The sequence below is a fragment of the Morus notabilis genome, unplaced genomic scaffold, assembly GCF_000414095.1.
Source record: "Morus notabilis unplaced genomic scaffold, ASM41409v2 Scaffold304, whole genome shotgun sequence".
In the NCBI taxonomy this organism is placed as follows: domain Eukaryota; kingdom Viridiplantae; phylum Streptophyta; class Magnoliopsida; order Rosales; family Moraceae; genus Morus; species Morus notabilis.
The window spans coordinates 85,247-109,321 of NW_010366882.1; the positions used below are offsets into that span (position 1 = coordinate 85,247).

At 33.7% G+C, this 24,075-nt stretch overlaps 3 protein-coding genes across 3 annotated transcripts; all 3 read left to right on the forward strand.

Annotated features, from left to right (window-relative positions):
• Window positions 1-4,101: 4,101 nt before the first annotated feature.
• Window positions 4,102-4,679, forward strand: LOC112094125. Its single transcript, XM_024174273.1, has 2 exons — window positions 4,102-4,249; window positions 4,342-4,679. The coding sequence occupies exons 1-2, from the start codon at window positions 4,102-4,104 to the stop codon at window positions 4,677-4,679; spliced, it is 486 nt and encodes a 161-aa protein (XP_024030041.1).
• Window positions 4,680-11,872: 7,193 nt separating this feature from the next.
• On the forward strand, window positions 11,873-13,023 carry LOC21389530 (RING-H2 finger protein ATL74). The gene has a single exon (XM_010111351.2). The coding sequence runs from the start codon at window positions 12,287-12,289 to the stop codon at window positions 12,980-12,982; it is 696 nt and encodes a 231-aa protein (XP_010109653.2). The 5' UTR covers window positions 11,873-12,286; the 3' UTR covers window positions 12,983-13,023.
• A 6,844-nt stretch (window positions 13,024-19,867) lies between these two features.
• On the forward strand, window positions 19,868-20,676 carry LOC21389531. Its single transcript, XM_024174285.1, has 2 exons — window positions 19,868-20,243; window positions 20,337-20,676. Exons 1-2 carry the CDS (start codon window positions 19,917-19,919, stop codon window positions 20,637-20,639), a joined length of 630 nt encoding a protein of 209 aa, XP_024030053.1. The 5' UTR covers window positions 19,868-19,916; the 3' UTR covers window positions 20,640-20,676.
• Window positions 20,677-24,075: the final 3,399 nt, after the last annotated feature.

Below are 24,075 nucleotides of genomic sequence, written 5' to 3' on the forward strand. Positions count from 1 at the left end.
TTGATTTAAAAATAAGTAGGAGCCATTCATATATACCACCAACCACAAATTTGAGCTTTTGATTTTGGAATTTACTGCTTCCCCCCTAAATTCAACAATCTAGATAGTTATTAAAAGCTCAAACACAATTATTTTTTACTTTTTTTTCTTCAACTTCAGGCATAAAAATATCATAACTTCTTCATTTCAACTCCAATTGAGATGTTTTTTTTTTCCTATGTGTTTAGAATAAAGAGAAGAACAAGTCCTTATCGGCCATATTGCATATTTAAATGCGTCATTTACAATGGTTTACCAATTTAGATTCTACAATTCAAACATAAAATATTCAAATTACAACAATTCGTACTCGCAAACCAAATACGGCTTAACTAACTGGTGACATAAATAAATCAAAATGGATCCAAGGAATTCTTCTCATTAACCGCATTACCTATGAGTGGAAGTCATGGTTCCCAATTTTCCATCCTTTACTCTCCAACTAGTTAGTTTGCTTGTTTTTCTAAAATTCTTTATGCGTTGGCAATGCAAATTATAGGGCCTGTTTGTTAGCATTTCCGTTTTCATTTCTCACATTTTTCGAAGCAAAAAATTGAAAACGGAGCCAAAAAACATGTTTGGAGAAGTTTGTGTCAGAAAACAAAAACAAAAATGTTTTTGTCGTTTTCCGGAATTTTGAAAACGGAAAAAATCCGTTTTCATTTTCTTGTTTACATTTTTGGTTTCCTTCTTTCTTCCTCGATCGTCCTCCCCCGTTTCTCCTTCTTCGATTTTTTCTTCCCCTTCAGCCGAGCTCTTCTTCCTTCTTCCCTTCCCTTCTTCAGCCGAGCTCTTCTTCCTTCTTCCCTTCCCTTCTTCAGCGAGCTCTTCTTCCCGGCCGAGCCCCGGCGTTCTTCTCGCCCAAGAGTCGCGTTGTTTGCTTCTCACCGGAGCACCTCCGTTCGCCTGAGCTCCTCCGGTCTCTTGTTGCCCAATCTGCGTCGTTCTCCGTTTTCTCACCGAGGTATGCCCCTAGCCAAAAATGTTTGAACGTGTTTGATTTTCCGATCGATTTGGTTGAGCAATTTATTTTTTTATTTTTTTATTTTTCTTTTCCGTTGTCTCGCCGTTTGATTTGCTATATTCAACCAAATCGGTTGCTGTTTTCCGTTTGATTTGGTGTTTGTTTTTCTATCCTATGCTTGATCTGATCTGGTTTTTTCTGTTTTTTTTTCTTTTTCCCCTGGAGGCCCCCGTTGGGGCTGATACAGCCCCTGGGGGCCTCCCATTGGGGCTGTATCAGCCCCTGGGAGGCCCCCCCGTTGGGGCTGAATTAGCCCATGGGGGCCTCCCTTTGGGGCTGAAAATCAGCCCCCATCAGCCCCAATGGGGGCTGATTATCAGCCCCCGTTGGGGCTGAATCAGCCTCTGGGGACCTCCCTTTGGGGCTAGCCTGGGAGGCCCCCAATGGGAGCTGAAAATCAGCCCCAATGGGGGCTGAAAATCAACCCCTGGGGCCTTCTTATGAGGCTGGCCTGGGAGGCCCCCAATGGGGGCTAAAAATCAGCCCCCATCAGCCCCTGGGGGCCTCCCTTTGGGGCTGGCCTGGGAGGCCCCCAATGGGGGCTGAAAATCAACCCCAATGGAGGCTGAAAATTAGCCCCCATCAGCCTCCCTTTGGGGCTGGCCTGGGAGGCCCCCAATGGGGGCTGAAAATCAGCCCCCATCAGCCCCTAGGGGCCTCCCTTTGGAGCTGAAAATCAGCCCCCATCAGCCCCCAATGGGGTTGATTATCAGCCTTGATGGGGGCTGATTTTTAACCCCCATCAACCCCATTGGGGGATGAAAATCAGCCCCAATGGGGGTTGATTTTCAGCCCCCATCAGCCCCATTGGGGGCTGATTATCAGCCCCCATCAGACCCTGCGTGTGTCTGTGTCTGTGTGTGTGCATATACTTTACAAATTGACATTTATTTTAATTGCTAAAAGTGTTATTTTAGATGTGTGATAAGGACGATAATACGAAATGGCCGGCCGCAATTGAGGATTTTTATGTAGAACTGATATACGAAAAGTCAAAGATTGGGATGCAAACATCCACTCTGGACAAGAAAACATGGATGAAAATTGCTAATGAAATAGCACTTAAGTTTGGTAAGCATTTCACGTCAGACCAACTTAAAGCAACATGGAATAGGCTTAGACGTAGCACGAGGGAGTTTAAGGCATTAATTGAAGCAACAAGGTTTGGTTGGGATTCTGAGGCTAACACTGTCACAGCTGAAAAAGAAGTATGGGATTCATATGTGGCGGTAAGTTTTGAGCATTAACATCTTATGTTATATGAAAGAGTTGAATTGGTGTTTGGATTGCACATGAGTATTTACTCTTGTTTTCTTTATAATGTCAGAAACATCCTGAGGGTAAGAAATTCAAGAAAGGGGGTTTGCAGAACTTTGCCCAACTTTCACAGATTTTTTTTGGGACTATTGCTACTGGACAGGGGTCAATGAATGCACATACTGCCGTTAATGTTTTGAATGCGGCGAAAAGGGCAGCCACACAACCGGAAGAGGTGGAGGAGGGTACAGGGGACTCGGATGAAATCCGGGGTGCAGAAGATAATAGAAACAGACGGTCTCAGGGTCCTACTACTCGATCCAAGAAGAAGGGCAAGAACAACAGTGCAGTTGACGCGGCTATAGAGGCTTTGGCAAAGAGTGCTACCATACGTAGTGAGACATCTGTTCAAAAGGTTGATCTGTTTTAGCAATATTTAGTTGATAGGCAAGCCCGTACTATGGCATTAGTCGAGGCTCAGAAAGAGGATCCAACTACAAGTATTAAAACCTGTATGGATTTGCTGAATGAGTATGGGGAGTATTTAGACGACAATGCGTATACTAAGGCAGCGCACCAGTTGGCGGTTGACATTTCCCTTAGGAAGATGTTTGTGAAAATGTCCGCTTGTCGTCATCTTTCATGGATTCGAAGCCTGTAGTTTAAATGATTATTGTGTTGTTTTCTTTATTTGTTTCCTCTCGGACGTATGGTTTTTTTTTAAGTATTGTTGAGCATGTACAACAGATTTTCCTCTTGGACAAGTGTTTGTTAGAGTTTGTTATTTGTTTTTAGTCGGATTGAATTACATTGGAGTTATTCGTTTGATTAGTTAATGTTATATGGATGTTTGATTAGTTCCAGTCTTGGTTCATTTTTTAGGTTAATATGGATTCAGATAGTGAGAATGATGCTAGAGCTGTTGACTTTCTCCAGTCATCAGATGATGATGAACAACAACAACATTATATCCAATTATTGATGTCGATTGGAAACAGACAAACTGGGCAACCTCGTCATAATTCTGCGTTAACAGGACGAGAATATGTTTTAGAACAATTACATGGACATCCCGAAAATTTGTTTGAAATGTGTCGTATGCATCGAGACACGTTCGAAGCAATTGTTCAGTTAATTCGAGGCCGCAATCTACTGCCTACTTCAAGTATTTCAGCAGAAGAATCTCTAATGATGTTCTTAAAACTGGGCAACCTCGTCATAATTCTGCGTTAACAGGACGAGAATATGTTTTAGAACAATTACATGGACATCCCGAAAATTTGTTTGAAATGTGTCGTATGCATCGAGACACGTTCGAAGCAATTGTTCAGTTAATTCGAGGCCGCAATCTACTGCCTACTTCAAGTATTTCAGCAGAAGAATCTCTAATGATGTTCTTAAGAACGGTTGCTCACTCAGATCGCAATAGAGAGATACAAGATAGATTTTGTCATTCTGGAGAGACAGTACACCGGCATTTTAATAATATACTTACCGCATTGTCTGCGTTAGCACCTCAAGTTATAAAACTACCAAATATGAACATTGTCCCCCCAGAGATTCGACACAACCCTAAGTACTGGCCATGGTTTAAGGTACAATCTGACTCTCATCAGATACTACTAATATGACAAATAATTTTAAATTAATCGTAACTCACGCCTTATGTATTTTAATAGGATTGTATTGGTGCAATAGACGGTACACACATGATGGTTGTCCCACCTGCACATCAACAGACAGTCTACAGAGGAAGAAGACATTCATGCACTCAAAATGTAATGGCGGCGTGTAGTTTTGATATGCTATTCACTTATGTCAATACCGGATGGGAAGGATCAGCTGCTGATTCCAGAGTGTTAACTGAGACTATGAGAGATCCAGATGACCCATTCTTTGCGCCTTTTTGGCACCATTTCGCGGTCAGAGGTACCATATTCAACAGTTTAGAAATGGTAGTCAACCAACGGGGCCACAAGAGTTATTCAATTATTATCACTCTTCACTGTGTAATTGCATAGAGAGGTGCTTTGGGGTCTTGAAAGCAAGGTTTAAAATTCTTAGGCATATGACCAATTATTGGATGCCAAGACAAAATGTTATACCAATAGCTTGTTATGTGATCCACAATTTAATTAAGATGCACGCGCGAGATGATCCTCTATTTAGACAATATGAGGTCGATTTGCCCGTAGAAGATATTGAGGGAGAACAAGAAGGGCAACAGGAACAACAACATGGTATGGATGCACAAGAAGCAGAAACATCTGAAATGGGTGGTCGGCAACAACGTAATTACATGGTTAATTTTAGGGATCATCTAGCTAATCAAATGTGGGATTCGTATAGGCGACAATAATTTAAGCTAATATTGTAATTTCCATATTTTATTAATTATTAGTGTTTTTATTTGTGATTCAATTATTATTTATTTAATATATTAAATACATGTTTTCAAAAATGAAACCACCAAACGTAGTTTCAGTTTTTTTTTAAAACTGAAATCAATCTCTAAATAAAACTACCAAACGCATTTTCAGAAATAATTCAAAAATGAAAATGAAAACGTTTTCATTTTCATTTTCGTACAGAAAACAAAAACGTTTTGGAATCAATTCCAAACGCACCCATAAGGTTTCCCTTTTGCGGGTAGGGCTAGGGTTGGGATTCAAATCCCAAAATTTACTCCCTGTTGAGGATTTTACGCCGTGCTCTTTGTAAATATATTTTCTTAAAAAAATAATTTGTAGGTTCTAATTATTACAATTATGCAAAGATAATGATGAACTCAAATATAAATAAATGCAAATACATATAATTAGTTAATTTTTTTCATCTAATTATGCATGTTATAGATACACACTAGTTGAACTCCACGTGAAAAGCACGTGGAAAGTAATCTGTTAAGTTATAATTAACTAATTATCATGTTATTATTAAAAACATATAAAATCTGAATATAAACCAAAATAAGAAACAAATAAGTTTTAAGGCAAGAAGCCAAGATAAAGCCAAAAAAATGACTAAAATGAATAATTAAATATCATTTTAGGGCAAAAGAAACCAAAGTGAAAAAATAAAGTTTTAGGAAAAAAAATAAAAAAAAAGGGTCAAAAAGACAAAAATGAAGAAATAACTAAATTTTAGAGTAAAAGGAACCAAAACAAAAAATAAAATAAAATTTTTGGAAAAAAATAAAAAAAAAAGTCAAAAAAGGACAAAATGGAGAAATAAATAAGTTTTAAGGCAAAAGGAGCCAAATTTAAAAAAAATAAAGTTTTAGGTAAAAAATAAAAAAGATGTAAAAAAGGACTAAAATGAAAAAATAAATAAGTTTAAGGACAAAAGAAACAAAAAAAAATGGAAAAATTTCAGGACAAAAAGTAAAAAAATAAAATAAAATAGGTAAGTTTTAGGGTAAGAAGCTAAGAAACATTGTCAATAAAAAACTAAAAGGGAAAAATGAATAAATTTTAAGGCAAAAGGAACCAAAATGAAAATGAAAATAAAATTTTAGGACAAAAATAAAAAATAAAATGTTAAAAGGACTAAAATAAAAAAATGAATAAGTTTTAGGATGAAAAATAAAAATGACCTAAAATAAAAGACTCAAAAAAAATGAAAAAGTTGTACACTTTCAACCAAAACTAAGTCGTTTTGATTAAAAGTGCACTATTTAAAATACATTTTCTCACTTTAATTAACACTAAATGAGTAATAAACAAAAAAAGAAGAAGGGGTTGACAGCCGAATGAGTTTGAGTTGAAAAATGTAATTAAAAAAAAATTACAGTCAATCTGAAGTTATAAATAGTATATGATTATTAGTTAGCCTCGGCAACTTTGTAACACTACAACCATAAGAATAAACACAGTTATTGCAATGTATAGCAAGAATGATATGAATTTGTCTTCCTATGCTAAGAATATGGTCTTTAACTTTTTTTAGGTGCGGATTTCCGCGTTGAATGATAGGTTCACACGGTTCAACTGAGGTGGTGCGGCTCTCTCTCCTTGATCTGCTTGTGTTGCTCGAATTGATTGAAAATATGACTTTTATGGCTTCTTTTTATTTAGCTTTTTACACTGCTTTCATTTGTAAATAATTAAGCAAAAAATAGATAAATTTCAATTAAAAAAATATTATGAATAAAAATAATATAATTGTTTAATTAAATCGTAAATATTTTAATATTATATAAATTAAAAGCAGTATTTAGGGTGCATTTTAATGCACTTATTAGCGGGGACAGTCACCGCTAAATGACAGAAAGAAAAAAGAACGTGGTGAGGATAGAGCGGGAGAACCTTTGGCGGCAACGGTGATGACGATGATGCCGCTGTTAAAAGAAAGAGAGAAAAAAATTATTTTGGGTTCATTGAAACAAAACACACAGGAATAAAGAAAAGCCAAAGAACACCAAAAGAAAACAACTGGGAGTTGGGAAGGAAGCAACACCAGAAATGAGAGCGCGTTTGGAACTCGTTTTAAAATAATTTTATTTTTTATATGAAAATGAAAATGAAAACGTTTTCAATCTTAGACAGAAATCATTTTTAAAAATGTGTTTAGTAGTTTTATCAAGAGATTATTTTCAGTATAAAAAACTCATTAATGTTTCTTTCTCTCTGTGCTCGAGAGAGAAGAAAACGAAAATAAAAAATGAAAAACGACTAAAAGTCGTTTTTCATTTCTCGCTCATTTTACACTAAACCAAAACATCATTTTCATTTATTTTTTTATCTTTATTGCGCCAAACACCGTTTTAAAAACGTTTTCAATTTTTTCTTCCTTAAGAAACATGAAAAACAAAAACAGTATCAATTCCAAACACGACCGATATATCCCTTAGCTTTTGTCTTCCTTTGAGGCCTTAGGCTGTTGAACGAATTCTGCCTTGGAAAAATGAAAAATGAAAAATGAAAAATCATAGCCCCTAAGTCAACATGTTTCTAATAACCATTAAGTCAAATGCAAACAGCAATAATGACAAATTATGTGGAAAAAACCACTCAAAACTACACAAATTCGGACCAGCTGATCAACCCTATTTATATTAAAAACAAAACAAACAAAAAAATCGTATGAAATTTTAATTCAACACAACGAAAATTAATGGTTAAAAAATGTACGGTTTTACCTCTGCTATAATATTTTTTTCTAAAAAGAATTAAAATTTAAAAGTCATAATTAAAACCACTTATCTAAACCAATATACCAAACCTGCGCGTTCAAAACTGTACATTACTAATGCAACAAATTTACGAAAATTAATGGTTCAAAACTGTGCGCTACTAACAGATAAATCTTTGTACTCGGTCATATATAATTCTTCGAAGAACAGACATGATATTACCTTTTTTTTGCTGAGAAAACATGATAATACTTTACATCAAACGACTAAGACAATTTGAACTTTTGAACTAATAAAAGAAATGTGGCACTCAAAATCACCCTAGACTTGGTTAAACCAAACCACGTGGACCAGATTAGTATTACCTAAAAAGTAAAAAGTTTACTTTGGGCAAGATTTGGTTCAGGTTGCTGAGAACATCCACTTTTTAGTTTTTAAAAGCTATAAAGGACCGAGTTTTGTTTCAACTGCCAACAGTTTTCCATTCTTTCCCACCAAACCCAACTGCACTCATTAGTCATTACGTGGTCCTTCAAGAGTAGTTCAATTCCCATACATCAATCATAAATAGCCATTTTCAAACCAAAAAAATAATAATAATTACCTTCAAACAAAGAAATACAAAAAAAAAAAAAAAAAGAAGCAAATTACCTATTATCTGAAAGATCCCAAGGGTTACGCGCGTCCAAGAAAAAAACGACACATACCAATCCTTTTTTTTTTTTTTTTTTTTTTTGGGTCTCAAGAAGAGGCAAATACGAATCTAATATTCATTCGATGGGATCCACAAAGAAAGAACACGTATTGGACTCGTCATTCTTGTACCAGCTTTCACGGGCATACCCGCCCTTTTGCCTCACAAGCTCCACGTTTTGGATGCAACATCTTCTTCTTCTTTCTTTTTTTTTTTTTTTGCCAGAAGATACAACATCTATTTTGTGGTGTTTATTTTGGGTGATTTTTTAGTGCGTCTGAGATATTAATAAGTTAAGTTTTTTTAATTATTAAATATACATATTTTTAATTTTTATGTGATTTTATATAAATTTAATAGATAAAAAACTTTACTTATTAATATATTAATGTATCAGAAAATGTCCTTTTAAGAGACTCTTTTTAGTAATTCTTTCGATCAATAATGTTAATTTTTAACCGTTTAATTTAGTTAAAATCACATCAGATTAAAAATTATATAAAACATATACTTTTTAATACATATTTAATAATTAAAAAATAAAAAATTATTAATAATTTATTTTTCTTGTCTTACTAGAGAATCTCACTATTTTTAATTTGAGAATTTTCTGGTGGTGTTTGCATAAATATTTTAGTCTTTTTTATTGAAAAGTAAATATTTTTTAGTTTCAAGATTCAATTTGTGTTTAGTTGATGCACGAGTTGCTTTCAATGTATTTATCGTCATGGTTGGTTCAAGTGCTTGGGATGCATGTCTAAAAAAACATACTATTAATCTTATTTAATCATTAACAGTTAACACCAATGAATAATATTATTTCAATATCATATCGATATTATTTTTTTAATATGATTATTGAGTTTTGAAACTTATAAAAGTGAGCCTTTAGTTTTAAAAATGAAAAATTCTCTCGTACGTCTGTCGTACCAGTAAATTAAGTTTTTTTAATATTTAAATCTACGTATTTTTTTATTTTTTCATGATTTTATGCACATTTGACAAATTAAAAACATAACTTACCGATATATTGACGCATAATCTGAAAAAAAGAATATTGTAATGATTGAAATGATTAAATAAAGTAAACACTTCAATCAAAAATCAAATTTAAAAATTTTAAAAATGTTATATTTGACGTCAATTTTGGTACCAAGTATATCATAGGACAAATGTAACAAAAAAAATAGTATTATATTAGAGAGTAATTTTTCTACTCAAATGCTTAAATATGACATTCACACTACAATGGAGAGCTGCAAAAAGCTCTTCATTAATGTAAATTATAACATGCGAATTCATTCTATTTTACCTTAGAGGTATCAACCGGGCATGGACGGCCCAGCCTGCTACAACACAATATTCGGCCCAGTCTAGCCCTATATTGTTGCAGGTCGGGTTGGCTCGGCATGCCTGAAGGGCCAGGGTTGAGCCTCATCTATGAAGTCGTAACACGGGCACGACACTAGCCCGTAAAGGGCTCAGTCTCGTGAAGCAATTCGGCCACAATGTAATTTAATTATCCTTATATTTTATACTTATTTCACTCTTTTTTTGTAATGATTCATATTATTTCAATAAAATCACATCTTTTTGGGCATATGATATTACTTTTTAATTTCTTTTTTTATCCTTAAATCTGAAAATATAAAAATAAAATAAAATAAATTAATTTTAAAGTGGATCGGACTTGCTGGGTTGACCTACTAAAGACCTTAAAGGGCCGCACAATACGAAGGCCCTACAGGGTCGGGTCTAGTAGCCTGGCCCTAACCCTAAAGGACAAGAGTTGGGGCCAGGGCTGGGCCTAGGGTCTCTCCTCAGGCTTGACCTTGTACTGTAGGCACGACCCAAGCCCGTCTTAGGCCTGGTTGGCCCGGCACGGCCCTTTTGACACTTCTATTTTACGTGTCAATTTTTAGCTGGGGTAAAAATTAATAGTAATTAAGAGTGTTTTGTGTTTTTCTAATGTAGCTAGGGGTGTTCACGGACTGAAATTCACAGATTAAAGGTCAATTCGTAATCCAATCCAAACCTTTTGGATTAAGAAAATCTCAATTCGTGTCCGATCAAATACCTTTTCGAATTCAATTCAAAACCTATCGAATTTTACGGTTTAGATTCACGAAGTTCATGAATTACAACCTTTAAAATTAATAAATTATTAAACATCCATACAAAATAAAACACAACATAAAATCTTCATCATTTATCAATAACATTTAAAAAGTCAAAGTTTACAATATCCATAACCCAAATAAATATAACATAAAATCCTGTAACAAATTCTAAACTGTGACAACTCATTAATAATCAACCCAAAATGTTTTTTCCCCTCTTTTTGCATTTGAGTCAATCCTAAGGATTCATGATTGATAATAGTGTCGGATTAGATAAGGGGGAGACCTAATTAATTTAACGGTTGTGAAGCAATGTGAGGTCACCTTCAAGGGTAATATATTTATCCTCAACGCTAGTAATATAAGATTTTTATTTTTAATGTTCTTCAACTTTCTTTAAATTATATTATATGGGATATTATTAACTATTAACTAAAGTCACCTAAGCATGGATTAGAGGAATATCAGTTCAAATGCATGATCATAATTATCTTAGTGGGCGATAAAAAGGGCAAGAAAAAGTAAGAGATATTTTTGAGGTTGATGATGGGCTTTTACTCTCCCATCTTCTTGTCATACTTATCCACCTATGTGATGTCAAAAGCAAAGTGCAACCAAATGGGACAAAGGCAGCAAAATCTCCACTATGCATGCAATCTACATCGTACTACAGATCATTTGGCTAAAAATATTATGATTGGTTTAAGCCACGCTGGATTCACTTGGCTGCATTACAACTGTACAACCAAAGGATTTGAGATTAGATTTCTTTTTTATTTTTTATTTTTTTGCTAAATGATTTGGGATTAGATTGTTACTGGCTATGAGGATCTTAAGACTTGAAATCAATTCCAAATCATGATTAGGTAGGCAAAATCCCAAGCTAAAGATATATCTCCTTTTGGTTAATTTAATTGTGGGATACGCTTTTACAATAACAATTAAAATCTTTTAGTTTTTTACTTTTTTTTTTTTTTCCTGGTGGTATGTAGGCGTGTAGATCTTCTTATAGGAAGCTTCTTGCAAATTACACCTTCAATTAAACTTTTCTAAATTTTGATCAAGGGAGAGTAAATTTAAGAAGACGGTTGTACCTGCTACCAATATTAAATATGTTTTTTTTTTTCTTATTCAACAAAAAAAAATCGACTTGTTTGTTTTGCCTAAACAAGTGGGAATTTGTATATCACATGAAAAACATATAAGCAACAATTGAGATTGATTGTCTCCTGAATAATTCTTCAAACTAATCCACTAGAAGATCATTTTTAATTTCTTTTAACTGACTTCACGTCATCAATTTCCCACCTACAAGGTTACAAGCTACAAGTTTACGATAATATATTGTAAATATGATGAAAGTATGAATTTCTAAATACTTTAAAAAATAACTTAATTAGCCCCCCAAAAAAGTACCCCTAAATCCTAATTATACGATTCTTTTTCCAAAATAATAAAATAAATAACAATCTCAATTATGAGTTGCTCCATTTGTATATAAATCTCAAATCTGTCTCTAAAGGTTGACTACAACCTCTCAATACTAATACAAACTACAAACTGCAAGCACAATCATTAACCTTTCAATCACACTCTCTGTTTCTACACCACAAGTGTCGTCAGTTAGTCATCTTCCTAATATCTGAGGATAATCAAAAAAAAAAAAAAAATGTGTACTCTTTAGTTCAGGTAAGCTGTGAAATTACTAAAAAAAAATCTCGCATCTCAATCATCTTTTTTCCTTTGTCTGTCTTAACCTCTTATCTTCCTAGAGAAAGAGGACCATTTCTCAGTATCAATCCAGAATACTGCACGCAAAGAAACGGTCCCCGATTCGCAGAAAATCCAAACAATTTCGTTCTTTTTTCTCTTATTTATCCAATACAAGAAAGTTAAAAGAAAGATGCTATTTTCAAGTCGTTTTCTAGCTGGAATCTCCACAACATTACTGTAACTAAACCAAGCAACAAAACCCAGCAAAATTCCCAGACCCACCAACTGTTCTACGAAATTCCCAAATGACTTCTTCTTCTTTTACAACCATGTCTTCCGTTACAATTACACATCGCCGACTCCTCGACGCTGAATTCGCCGTTCCACCGCAAACCCACGGAAACAGAACGCGTGACTTGTACATCGGCGAGTCGAACTTCGACACGAACATGGTGATCATTCTGGCCGCTTTGCTCTGCGCGCTGATATGCGCGCTGGGGCTGAACTCCATTCTCCGCTGCGCGCTGCGCTGCAGCCGGAGATTCGCGTCGGAGACGCCGCAGCAGGCCGCGGCGAGGCTCGCAGCCACGGGGCTGAAGAAGAGCCATCTGCGGCAGATTCCCGTGGCGGTCTACGGCTCAGGAGCGGGCATTCCGGCGACCGAGTGCCCGATCTGCCTTGGCGAGTTTGTCGACGGAGAGAAGGTGAGGGTGCTGCCGAAATGCAATCATGGATTCCACGTTAGGTGCATAGATACTTGGCTTCTGTCACACTCGTCGTGCCCGAATTGCCGGATTTGCCTGCTTGAACAGCAGCAGCAACAAACTACGGTCGTCTCGGAGCCGAATCGAGACGAAGAAGTTGAAGGAGAACGGACGCCGGAGAATGAGTCCCGCCGGGAATATAGCGTGGTCGTAACGGTACACGAGGCAGAGCGATCACCGGAAAATGAGCCCCGCCGGGAAGATAGCGTGGTCGTGACGGTACACGAGGCAAGTTGATCATCACCGCTGATTTTTAACCGATTCTAACTCGGCGAGAGAGAAATGGCGGGGCCGACGGAGGGCCCTTTTTTGTTTTTTGTTTTTTGTTTTTTTGTGTATGGGACCCTCTGAGTCCGACGGAGGTCCCTTTTTTGTTTTTTGTTTTTTGTTTTTTTGTGTATGGGACCCTCTGAGTGGAGCCAAATAGAAATGCTCGTTTTGATTGGTTGAAAATCTTAGTGATGATGATCATTGTGATATTAGTTTTTGTCCTTTAGCTTGGTTGGATTACTAGTTGAAAATGCATGGCTTTTCACAAATCACTAGTTGCACAGTGCTGAGATTTTGAGAAAGCAAGGTAGAAAATGCTTGAGTTTGTTTCTTGGTATGTGTTTTCTTTTTTTTTTTTTTTCTGGTAGGATTATAAAGGGTAGCTAGCCATGATGAGCAAATTGTTGTAATCTTTTTTATTTTTATTTTTTTCTGGTCTTGTTTGAGATGTAAGAAAATGAGATCAATGGAATAGGAGTTTGGCGGAATTGCATTCCAGTTTGTTGAAATTTCTTTAATTTGCATGTGGAATAACAATTTAGCCCTCTTGTAGTAAAGTAAATAATACTACTGAGACACCAGTAATGTTAAACACTCGGCATTAATTTATAAATTTGTTTGCTTAGTATCAACTGTGTCTCCAATTTTTTTTATTTTGCTAAAGACAATTTGTTGTATATAAACTCTATCTAGATGCTGTAAGACTGTAGTACTTGATGAAAAGTGGTGCCGTACTGGTCCTAAAGAGGTTGATGTTGGAGGGTTCCGTTTATGCTCTGTTATATTCTTTTTCCTTGTTTCCTTTGCTCTTTTTGAATGAGTAAAAAGGAAAGGACACAATTGTGTGATTATGCAAAAAGATGAAACATAATTTTCTGTTCGATTTGATTAAGGAGGAAAAAGTTTCTTCCTATAAACAATAGCGTTTGAGTACTTTGACACTAAACTTGACAAGAACTTTTTAATATTGTCATAAATAGAATTTAAAGCATTACTCTTCATTAATGGAGATTATCCATGCTTGTAAGAGATTCAAAAACTCTTGTCCTTGAGCGAGAGCTTTTGTCTCCAACATGGCAACTGAGAAATCTCTATCATTTCTTTGGAAAAAATAAAAGAAATAAAAAACAAGATTCCTACGGATTGCCAGTTGCTGAATATATTGATTTCTATTGGATAGAAGCCTTGAATGATTCTAATCTGTCTCGCTCTTTCTTCCCTAATCTTTTTTTGCCAAACAGACGATGTTACATTTTCCTCATCTTTCTAGTCATGCATTTACCAAACAATTTATTCCAATAATACTTATACTTATGTAGTGTCCTCAAGAAGAAAAAGGACAATTCAGCAAGTGTTTAGCTCAATTAAGTCCAAATGCACTTTAAAAATATCAAGCGTTTCAAAGTCCATTCAAACAAAGCATCAATCATAAGTGGACCATGGACCACCCACTAACTGCCTCCCTATATTTTAGTTGTTTGGTCTTAGACCTTTCGCCAATTGGAAATGTGGCCCATGAAGTTCAAGAAAACCACACGGAACATCCTGATATACGACGACAAGTTGGGATTTAATTTTGGGAAAGCGTCGTTTTTGTGCATCTTTCAATTTACTCACCACTTGCATGGGGGGTTTGCATTGATTTTCCAGAATTATACACCACATTTAATGCACGAAAGATAAGAAAGAAGCAGATTGTACGTGTGGTGGTGGAGAACGAAGTGGTTTTTTTGCATCTTTTGTTATAGTAAAAAACTCTCTCACATCTTAATTCGAATTAATAACTCAAATTCAATATCTCAATATTCAATAATGACTGCTGGTCGACACTATAGACGGTGACTGACGTCAAAACTGGAGATGATTTGTCATTTTTTGGTTGCAAAAAAAAATCTGATAAATTATGATTGGTGACCAGCCACCAGTGCTGGTGATTGGCAATCGTCAACCGGCGACTGAAAATTACATCTTAGCGACATCTAATAATTTATTGGTGGTAATTGGGGATAATTTTAGTAATATACTAGTGGATTATCCGTGCAATTGCACGGATGTTTGTTTAATTTCCAGACTGTTGTAAGCTTATTATATATATATACATATATATATATTTACATATATATATTTTGTAGGACTTCCTGACTATTCTTCTTTATTTTTTTATTCGTTTTTTTAGTTGCAATAAAGAAAGACAGAAAACAAATATTAGTTGTTAATACATTACAATAGATGGTAATAATTTTTTTTTATTTTAATGAAATAATTGTTTTAATATATAAAGAATAGTATTATCTGATTGATTTTCTTTTTCTTAAAGAACTAATGGAAGAAGTTGACTCATGTTGTATTGAAAAAAGTTGATGGTGATGACTGTAATAATAATAAATATTATTATATTATAATTGATGTTATATTAAGATTTAAAAAAAAAAAAAAAGAGAGAAGATGTGAAGAGTAATTCACCTTGGTTCGACGTTCTTGATTGTAAAGGGTCCTGAAATTGTTGGGGTTTCTTTTGAAGATGTTGATGTTGTTAGAGGTAAGTACAATAAACGTGTCCACGAATGCACATCGATTACAAAATTGGATAACAAATATTTTTGATATTGCTTTCTTATTTTTTTTAGTGAACTTTAAATTGTTCTCATTTAAATAATTTTGTTAAAAACATATAAAATGAAAGAGAGTAATACAATTAAGTGGTTTTTCAATTTAAATTTCTACTAAAAATAAACAGATTAAAATCACGCCACACTTCAACCGTCACTCTTTTGTCTAATTTTAATCGATAAAAAATTGTTAAATTTGTACAAAATTATATAAATTTGTATACTCTTACATTTTCATTAGATAGCACTCAAAACACACATAAAAAATTATAACATTAAAAATAGATCATCAATTCAAAACATGTTAGAAGTGACAGAATATAACAGAAAAGTCTTAATTATCAACACTTTAAGAGTTTGATGACTATTTTGTTAAAATTAAAAAAAGATGGACTAAACTATTACCAGTGAAGTTAAGGACTGTTAATGCTAATTACCCTTATTTTAAAAATACTCTTTAACTTTTTTCTTGCTGCTTATATAATAGATTTTTTAGGTTAACTGAAATTACATTATAAATTACATGCTAGACTCAAACACCCACATCTCCTTTATCTCCTACATCAACACGTGGCCTCCATTTTTGATGCTTCCTTCCCCCTTTTCTTCCCACGTGGCCAATAAAAGCTGTCACTGCATGGCAGCTAGCACCAACACAAACTTCTATCATAATATGATAAATCTTGCTTGTTCATATCAATCGAACGGCTGAAAAACACGCACAAATAGAGAGGCAAAAATGACAATTTACTGTTCAAAGAATAGTAAAATCACTACCTCCTTTTGTAGTATGTATAATATGCTACCGCCTATAAAATTGAAACCAAACTAAGGCTGAGTTTGGTAGAGATTTTTGGAGGCCAAAATCACTTTTTTGTTCAGCTAAAGCTAAAAAAGGTGTTTGATAAATATTTTAAAAACGGATTTTTAGAGAATCTTAAAGCTATTTTGGGCTAAAATCAGGAGCAGCTCATTTGTTTTTTATTGTAGATTGTGCGGGAATCTACTCCTTCACATTAATGAAATTTTCGTTATCCCAAAAATGCCCCTGCTGAATCAAAAAAATTCGCAGCCCCTCCTTCCTGCTCCTTCGCTCTCTGCTCCTTCGATCTCTCATCTCTCTCAGCCTCAGCCCTCTCTCAGCCTCAGCCTTGCTCTCTCAGCTCCCTCCGTTTAGCTTTATTATCTTTCTCTCAGACCCCTTCTCCGTTTCCGGCTAGGATCTCCTGCGATTGTCAGCGACGGAGTCTCTCCTCTCTCTCTCTTCTCTCGGTGTTGGTGGTTTGCTCGTGTTAAGGTTTCTTGATTTCGTAGCTGGCTGAGACCGGATTTGGTTGGAACTCATCATCTCTGCATCTGTAAGTACTCGATTGAGCTTTTTTTTTTAATGTTGATTTTGTTTCTCTGAATGTCGATTGGCTGGGGAAATCCTTCAAATGATGTCCTGTTTATTCACTTCACTTCTGAATGAGATTTTGCCTATGTTATATATATAAGAATTTGATAGTTTCCAAGATTCAATCTTTTGATTCATTAGAATATGGTTTTAGGTTTAAATCGAGTTTTTTTGGGGTATAATTTAGATAATAAACATCGTGAAAAAGCAAAATAATGAAGGTTTTAGTTAGCCTCTGGACTTTTTGCTGTTTTAGGCGAATTCTGGTTTCCTTCGGATCCAACTGCATTTGTAAAAATAGGTTAAGACAAATAGGTTTCTATGTTTGTTTATTTCTCATCCAATCTAGGACTTTTTGTCTTGGATCAAATTTCCATCGTTCTTGGTTTCTGGAGAAAAATAGGTTAGATTTGTCTGCTTGCTTGCTGTTTTTGTGAATGTTTATGAATTAGGACTCTCATCTTATCCGACAGTTTCTTTCATGAGCTGAATTTGTCAACTGATGTTTTTGAGAATGTGTAATACTGCATATTTATTTCCATAACGTGGATACAATACAATAACTTATTGACCGGTAGAAATTTATTTTATGTGTTTGTGTCATTGTAGTTCTTTTATTTTTATTTCTTACATGTATACTCCAAAAGAATTTCATAACTTGATTTTAATTATTAATATTCCTATTCTCATTTTTTCTCCCACACTCTTTGTTAGATATATGGACAGAATAGGAACTGTGGCAGTCATATGATGATCCACTCTTGGAATTATTATCGATAATATGTCCAGAAGAATAGTGTCCTATGATCTTTTGAAAGTAAAGCCATTTTGTCTAGTTTAATAAATAAGTTATGCCTTTAACTTTTGTCGTTCAAGCTTATGCCAAGTACTAACATAAAGTTAAATCTTTTAAGGGGAAGAAATGTACTGGACATGGTTAAGTTGAGGCTATTTACCTTGTTCATTTACCTTATAATGTCTATTATTAAGCTCTAATGTTGGTGAAACGCAAAGTTTAATAAAGGTGCTTTTACTTTGCAAGAAGCTTTTGTAATCCCCTGTCAAAGGCCAAATTCATTTACTGTCTTTTATTTATAGGATTTAAAATGATTCATCTGCCTCTGTAACATATTCTTTCTTGGCTTCTGCATAAATATTAACTATACAACCTTGGTAAATCAAGTCTATGGGAATAATGTTCTGTAATTTTTTTTAAGCCCCGAGTGCGTGCAATATACCACATGATGTATTTACCGTTTCTTGCTTTCATCTTTTCATTACCTGCTTAGTCAAACTAAGGAGAACTTATTTTTGATTTTTCCTGCAGATAAAGGGCAGCTTACTTCTGATTTATGGATAGGAAAAAAAATAATATTGGTCAAGAAATCCCTTTATAACTGAAGGGTTATATTGCTGGCTCAACTTCAAATTTTCGAGCAGGTTGATAACAGATCTCAACTGTTTGAGAAGTTTGATTCTTGATCTTAGATTTTGAATGTTGTAACCCCATTGCCTTGGCTTTTTGAGTCTGTTAGCTCGCAATTGATTTGTTTCAAGTACATTAGCTTGAAATAGTTTACTTGGACTAGAATAGTCGATTCGGCAGGCTTCAAAATTTTGCACATGAATCAATCATTCTTTTCCCCGATAGCGTTGTTGTAACCGAAAATTTTCTTGTCTTTATAATTTTCTTTTGTATCCATGATTGAACAGATTTTCTTTGGATTGATTGTTGATTCATTACAAGTGCAAGCTAGCAATACTGAGGTTCATGAGTCTTTTGTGTAGGGATGGCATCAGGACAGATATGCTTCCCCATCCCCGCCCCTATACCGCCTAACTTGAGTTGGGGTTGGGAATTCCTATCGGATTTTTCTCTGTACCCTACCAATTTATTCATTTCTTGCAACATAATCAAAACTCTTTAAGTAAATTTTATCAAATTAAATGTAGATTTTTGGGAAGTCCTATAATTAATTATCATTTGGCTTAGCTCGTTTCTTGGTATGAAATTTCTCAACAAATTTATCTTTTTTTTTTTGTAGATTTTTTAAAAGAACCCCACCAAAATTGATAATTATGGTATTTGGTTGCGTTATCAAGACTGTAACTGTCCCTGCCAAGCTTTGCAAGAGAGAGTACAAAATAATTTCACAACTCGAAGACTGCAACTGTCCCTGTCATATTGTCACTAATGCTCCTTTTAGTTGTAATTATATTGTGAATGAAAAAAAAAAGAGAATTAATTATCATAAATTTATTGTTAAAAAATTCAAAATCATAGCATTATGTTTTTTTTAAAGTTAAACAAGTATTTCTGAATACAAAAAACAATTATATATATTTAAGTTTCATACCATGTCTATTTTGGTCATTTTACATACCCACAGCAATTCCACCTCAAAATTTACCAAATGCTATTATACTGATTTTAGAACCAGCACAGCTATTATAATTACAATTTATCAAACACTCAGCTGCTTTTTGTAACAGTTATTTTTTCTTTTAACACAATTAAAAGTAATTTTTTTAAAATTTACAATAATACCAAACTATGCCTAAATCTGTGTGTCCCCATAAAAATTTTCACAAACGTGTACCCCATTGTGAGTCCACCTGGTCTCATCATTTAGGGCCTACCTTTTATTTTATGTCTATGAGAATGAATTCTCATCTCAACACAAAAGATTTTTCATTATTTAAAGAAGTATTTATCTCTTTTTTCCGTGCAAAAAAGTACCTAGTACCACTTGACCCGACTCGCATTATTGACCCGAATTGTATCATTTGGGATTCAAAAATCAAATTCTAGAGCAACTCATAGGCTTTCCTCAACGGTCAGTGAAAATCAACCACTCTTGCACTCTCAGAAAAAGATCGACAAGCTCGCTCATTAATGCAAGCAGAACAGAATCCACAATCATGGAGAATCGAAGTCCGCGCCAAAGCCAGAAACTTCAATTTCAAATTCAACGCAACAAAACTCTCACCCACATGGAAGTTCCACCGACTCTCTCTTCTGCTCAAGCTTCACAGCTTCTTCCTCGGACTAAATTCACATTCTTCTCCTTCAATCCCTACCCAACCGCAACAGCAAACCCTAAAATCCAAATTGCGCGGAATCCTCAGCAAAATCCGATCTAAAACGACCAAGAAATGGCCGAATCGTCGGAAATCTAAAACTAATTCTGCCCTAAATCGATTGCGAAAGTACACAAAAGAGGTACAGATCTGATAACTAAACACGAAACAAAGTTCGAGTGCTTAGAGTAAGATTCATTGATCGTATTCTTTTTTTGTTTTTTTTTGTTTGCAGAAACCGATCTGTTTTGGTTCTTTGCTCGCTTTGATTCTTGGACTTGTGATTCGGAAACGAGAAATTTTCGTATATTTCTTGGGAATTTTGGCATGCATTGCTTTGCTTCTTCTGAAGAAATTTGAATCGGTAAAAGCAAATAAGTTTCTTGTTCTCTCAATTGCAATAATGGCGTTCTCATGTTCTGTAGTGTTTGATTTTACTAATCTTTACATGAAATATATGGAAGGATACGCTTCGAAATATGCTGGACTGCTATGGAAATTTATTGCATCTCTTATATGGAATACACTGAGAAACTAACTTCTTTTTTCCCATCATTTCTGTTGTTTTTTCTTTTCTCCAGAACTTCATTGAAAACGATTATGATAAATCTTAATTATTTAATTTATTTATTATTTTGTAATTGTCTCTCCTCTTCTGAAGTTATCTGAGTGCATGAATTATAGATTATAGATATTATATATTATATATTATATATTATAGATTATAAATTAATTATAGATATTGTATATTATAAATAATAAATTATAGATATTGTAGTTTATAGATTATAGATAGATTTTCTCAACAAAGAAAGTAGAAAAGTGAGGAGAAAAAAATTGGACCAAAAAGATGTAATAAAAAAGAAGGAAGGACTAAAAACTAAAAACTAAAATAAAATTTAAAAAGCAAGATAATGTCAAATATATATATATATATATATATATATGTGTGTGTGTGTGTGTGTGTGTGTCAAAAATTACTTATTCGGTACATATAAAAATGTAATTGAAAGGGTCGTTTTCATTAAAAAAAAAACAAGTTTAATAAGGACATATATGAGAAAAAATTATTTAATAAGGTAATTAGAGAAAAAATATTTATGAGGGTAACATATTGGAAAAGGAAAGAAAAAGATTGTATAAGAGGGGAAGAAAAGAAAAAAAGAGAACAGAAGAAACGAAACCCAAAAAAGGGAGAAGCCAAAAAAGAAAAAAAAAAAAAGGAAAGGAAAAAAAAAAAGAATGATGCAAAGCGTTGCCTACGACACCATGCGAAACGCATTCACATTTAGTAGTAAGTGAAAGATAAAAGATAAAGGGATAAAGGATTGGTTTAGAGGAAATTCCTAAATGTATTGTGGATATTGTTAATGCCGATTTGGCCTCTCTTTGATTAATGTAATACATTTCACTTCAGAAAAAAAGGGACAAAGGATTTCATTTTGTTTGAGAGATTTTTAAAAATACTCTTTAAAATGGAGTTTTTTTTTTTTTTTAATTTCTACTTCTTGATATTAACCCATATATTTTTATTTTTTAGACTAAAATTAATTAAGAGGTATTTTTTTTAAATAATATTTTTAGTAAGTTAAATACTTAGGAGACGTTTAGTTTATGAATTAAAATTATTTTTGATTTACGTGTATTTTTTGTGAGAAAAAATACTGTAACAAACTATTAATCATGATTCAAATTATAATTTGAATCTTCAAACTAAACATCCCTTTAAATAAATTTATAATTTTTTTTTTATTATTTGATATTGTAAGTGAATTAGGCCTGCTTAGCTTGGGCTCTTCTCCATGTGAGTTATAATGGGCCTTATGTTGCCCAATAATAGATACTCAAGAGGGGTGAACTGACGAAAAGTTTTTATAATTATCAAAAAGTTTGTACTAATCACAAATTGATAAAAGGTTCATATGAACATACAAATAATACGTGATCAACTAACAAGAAAATTACGTATATGATTTATGACAAGTAATTAAGGTCCCGTTTATTTCGCTGATTCGAGTTTAAAATTTGACAAGTAATTAAGGCCCCGTTTATTTCATTGATTCGAGTTTAAAATTCAAGTTTTACTACAGTAAAAAGTTCTCACAAACAATCACATCTAACTTTTTTATTACAGTAAAAAGTTCTCACATAAAATCACATCTCAACTCAAATTAAAAATTCGAATCAACGAACTAAACGGACCCTAAGTAAATGAGATAGAGGCGGAGAAAGTGCACATTATTTATAGTAGTTGGGCTATAAGCGTACATCCATTCTCACTGAGTAAATCATAACCCAACCTCCTACACTATCTTGATCGATGTACGGCCCGATCATGTCAAGTACAAATTGGTACATTCGCTATCCAAAGCACAACACATCTATTAGAGCCACAAATTTAACTAAAGATGTTAGCTTATCCTATCCATACCAAATTTACAAAGAGATTGACTACTTATAACTGTTGTTTGATAATAAATTATAAATTTAGGAGACGTTTAGTTCATAGATTAAAATTATGAGATTAAAATTATTTTTGATTTACGTTGTTTGATAATAAATTATAAATTTAGGAGACGTTTAGTTCATAAATTAGAATCATTTTTAATTTACATGTATTTTTTATAAGAGAAAATATTATAACGAACCATGAACCATGATTCAAATCAAGGTATGAATCTTTCAACCAAATAACCTCTTAATATGAGTATTTGTGTCATAGTTCGAATCATAATTTTAATAATTTTTTTTTTTTATAAAAAATATACATATATTAAGAATAATTTTAAATTATAATTTTGAATCCGTAAATCAGAGATTTTGCAAACTTAACAGGAATAGTCTTAAGTTTAGCTCAACAAAGTGGGCGCTCAATGCTCGATATGGGAAAAATATGCAATTTGAGTTCAAAAAAGTTCGGATACTATGTAGAAAAGAACCTTTAAATACCAAAATCCTCGAAAAAATAGTCGTTTGGGCACGTATTTTACTAGCAGTGGATTGATGGATGGATGGAAAGGAATGGACCAAATCACTTGTTTGGTAGGAAGATAGGAAGAGAGAGGAGATGTGGGAGAAGATGGAAAGAGAGAAAATGGACCACCATTTTGCATCCCTCTTTCATCGGACGGATTGGGGCTTTTAAAAAAAATGGGGAAATTCTTAGGCGGGGAAAACGGCAATTTTACCCTCCAATGCTCTTTTATTTTGCACTTTCTTTGTCTTTTTCCCTTTCACCCACCGCATAATAGAAACCCAAAAAGAGTTGCCTTTCTTCTGCATCTTCCACTTCTTGTCCTACGATTCGCTCTTGAGAGGAAAAAATTGAGCATAAACAAAAAGGTAACTTCACTTCAACCTTCTCTTTACTTTTGTTTTCATCTTATTAATGCATTCTTCTATTCAATTTATTATAGAGAACCTGAGACACATAATATATAAATTCATGTATTTTACCATTTGTATCATTTCTAGTTTTTACTGTCTATTAAACTTAAATTTCATTTTTTGAGCAAATGCTTTTCGCCCATTTGTGGATTCTTCAACCTAATTTCAATTTTGAGAAATGGGAATGTTGTTTCATTTTAGCTGGAATTTATATTATACTAGATGACCCATTTCATTTGTTTGACTATATCATCTTAGCTATATATACTCAATGTGAAATTGTGCTATTATTAATGAGAAACATTTTTTTTTAATGAAAAGTTAGTTTACTTTTATTGTTGTTGAGTTATTATGGTTTCTTTGTGTTTTTTGAGATATTTTGACTTCATATTATTTAATGTTGCTGGCACAACAAATTGTTTTGTGATTGATTTAGAACATTTGATCTTTTTCCTTGTTGAAAGTCATATCTTGATGCTATTATGTTAGTTTTGCTTCATATTATTTTTGGTTGTGATTCAATTTTCATCTTTTAATAGATGGATGAAATGGAGAATTTGGAACTAAGTAGACCGGAGGTAAAATGG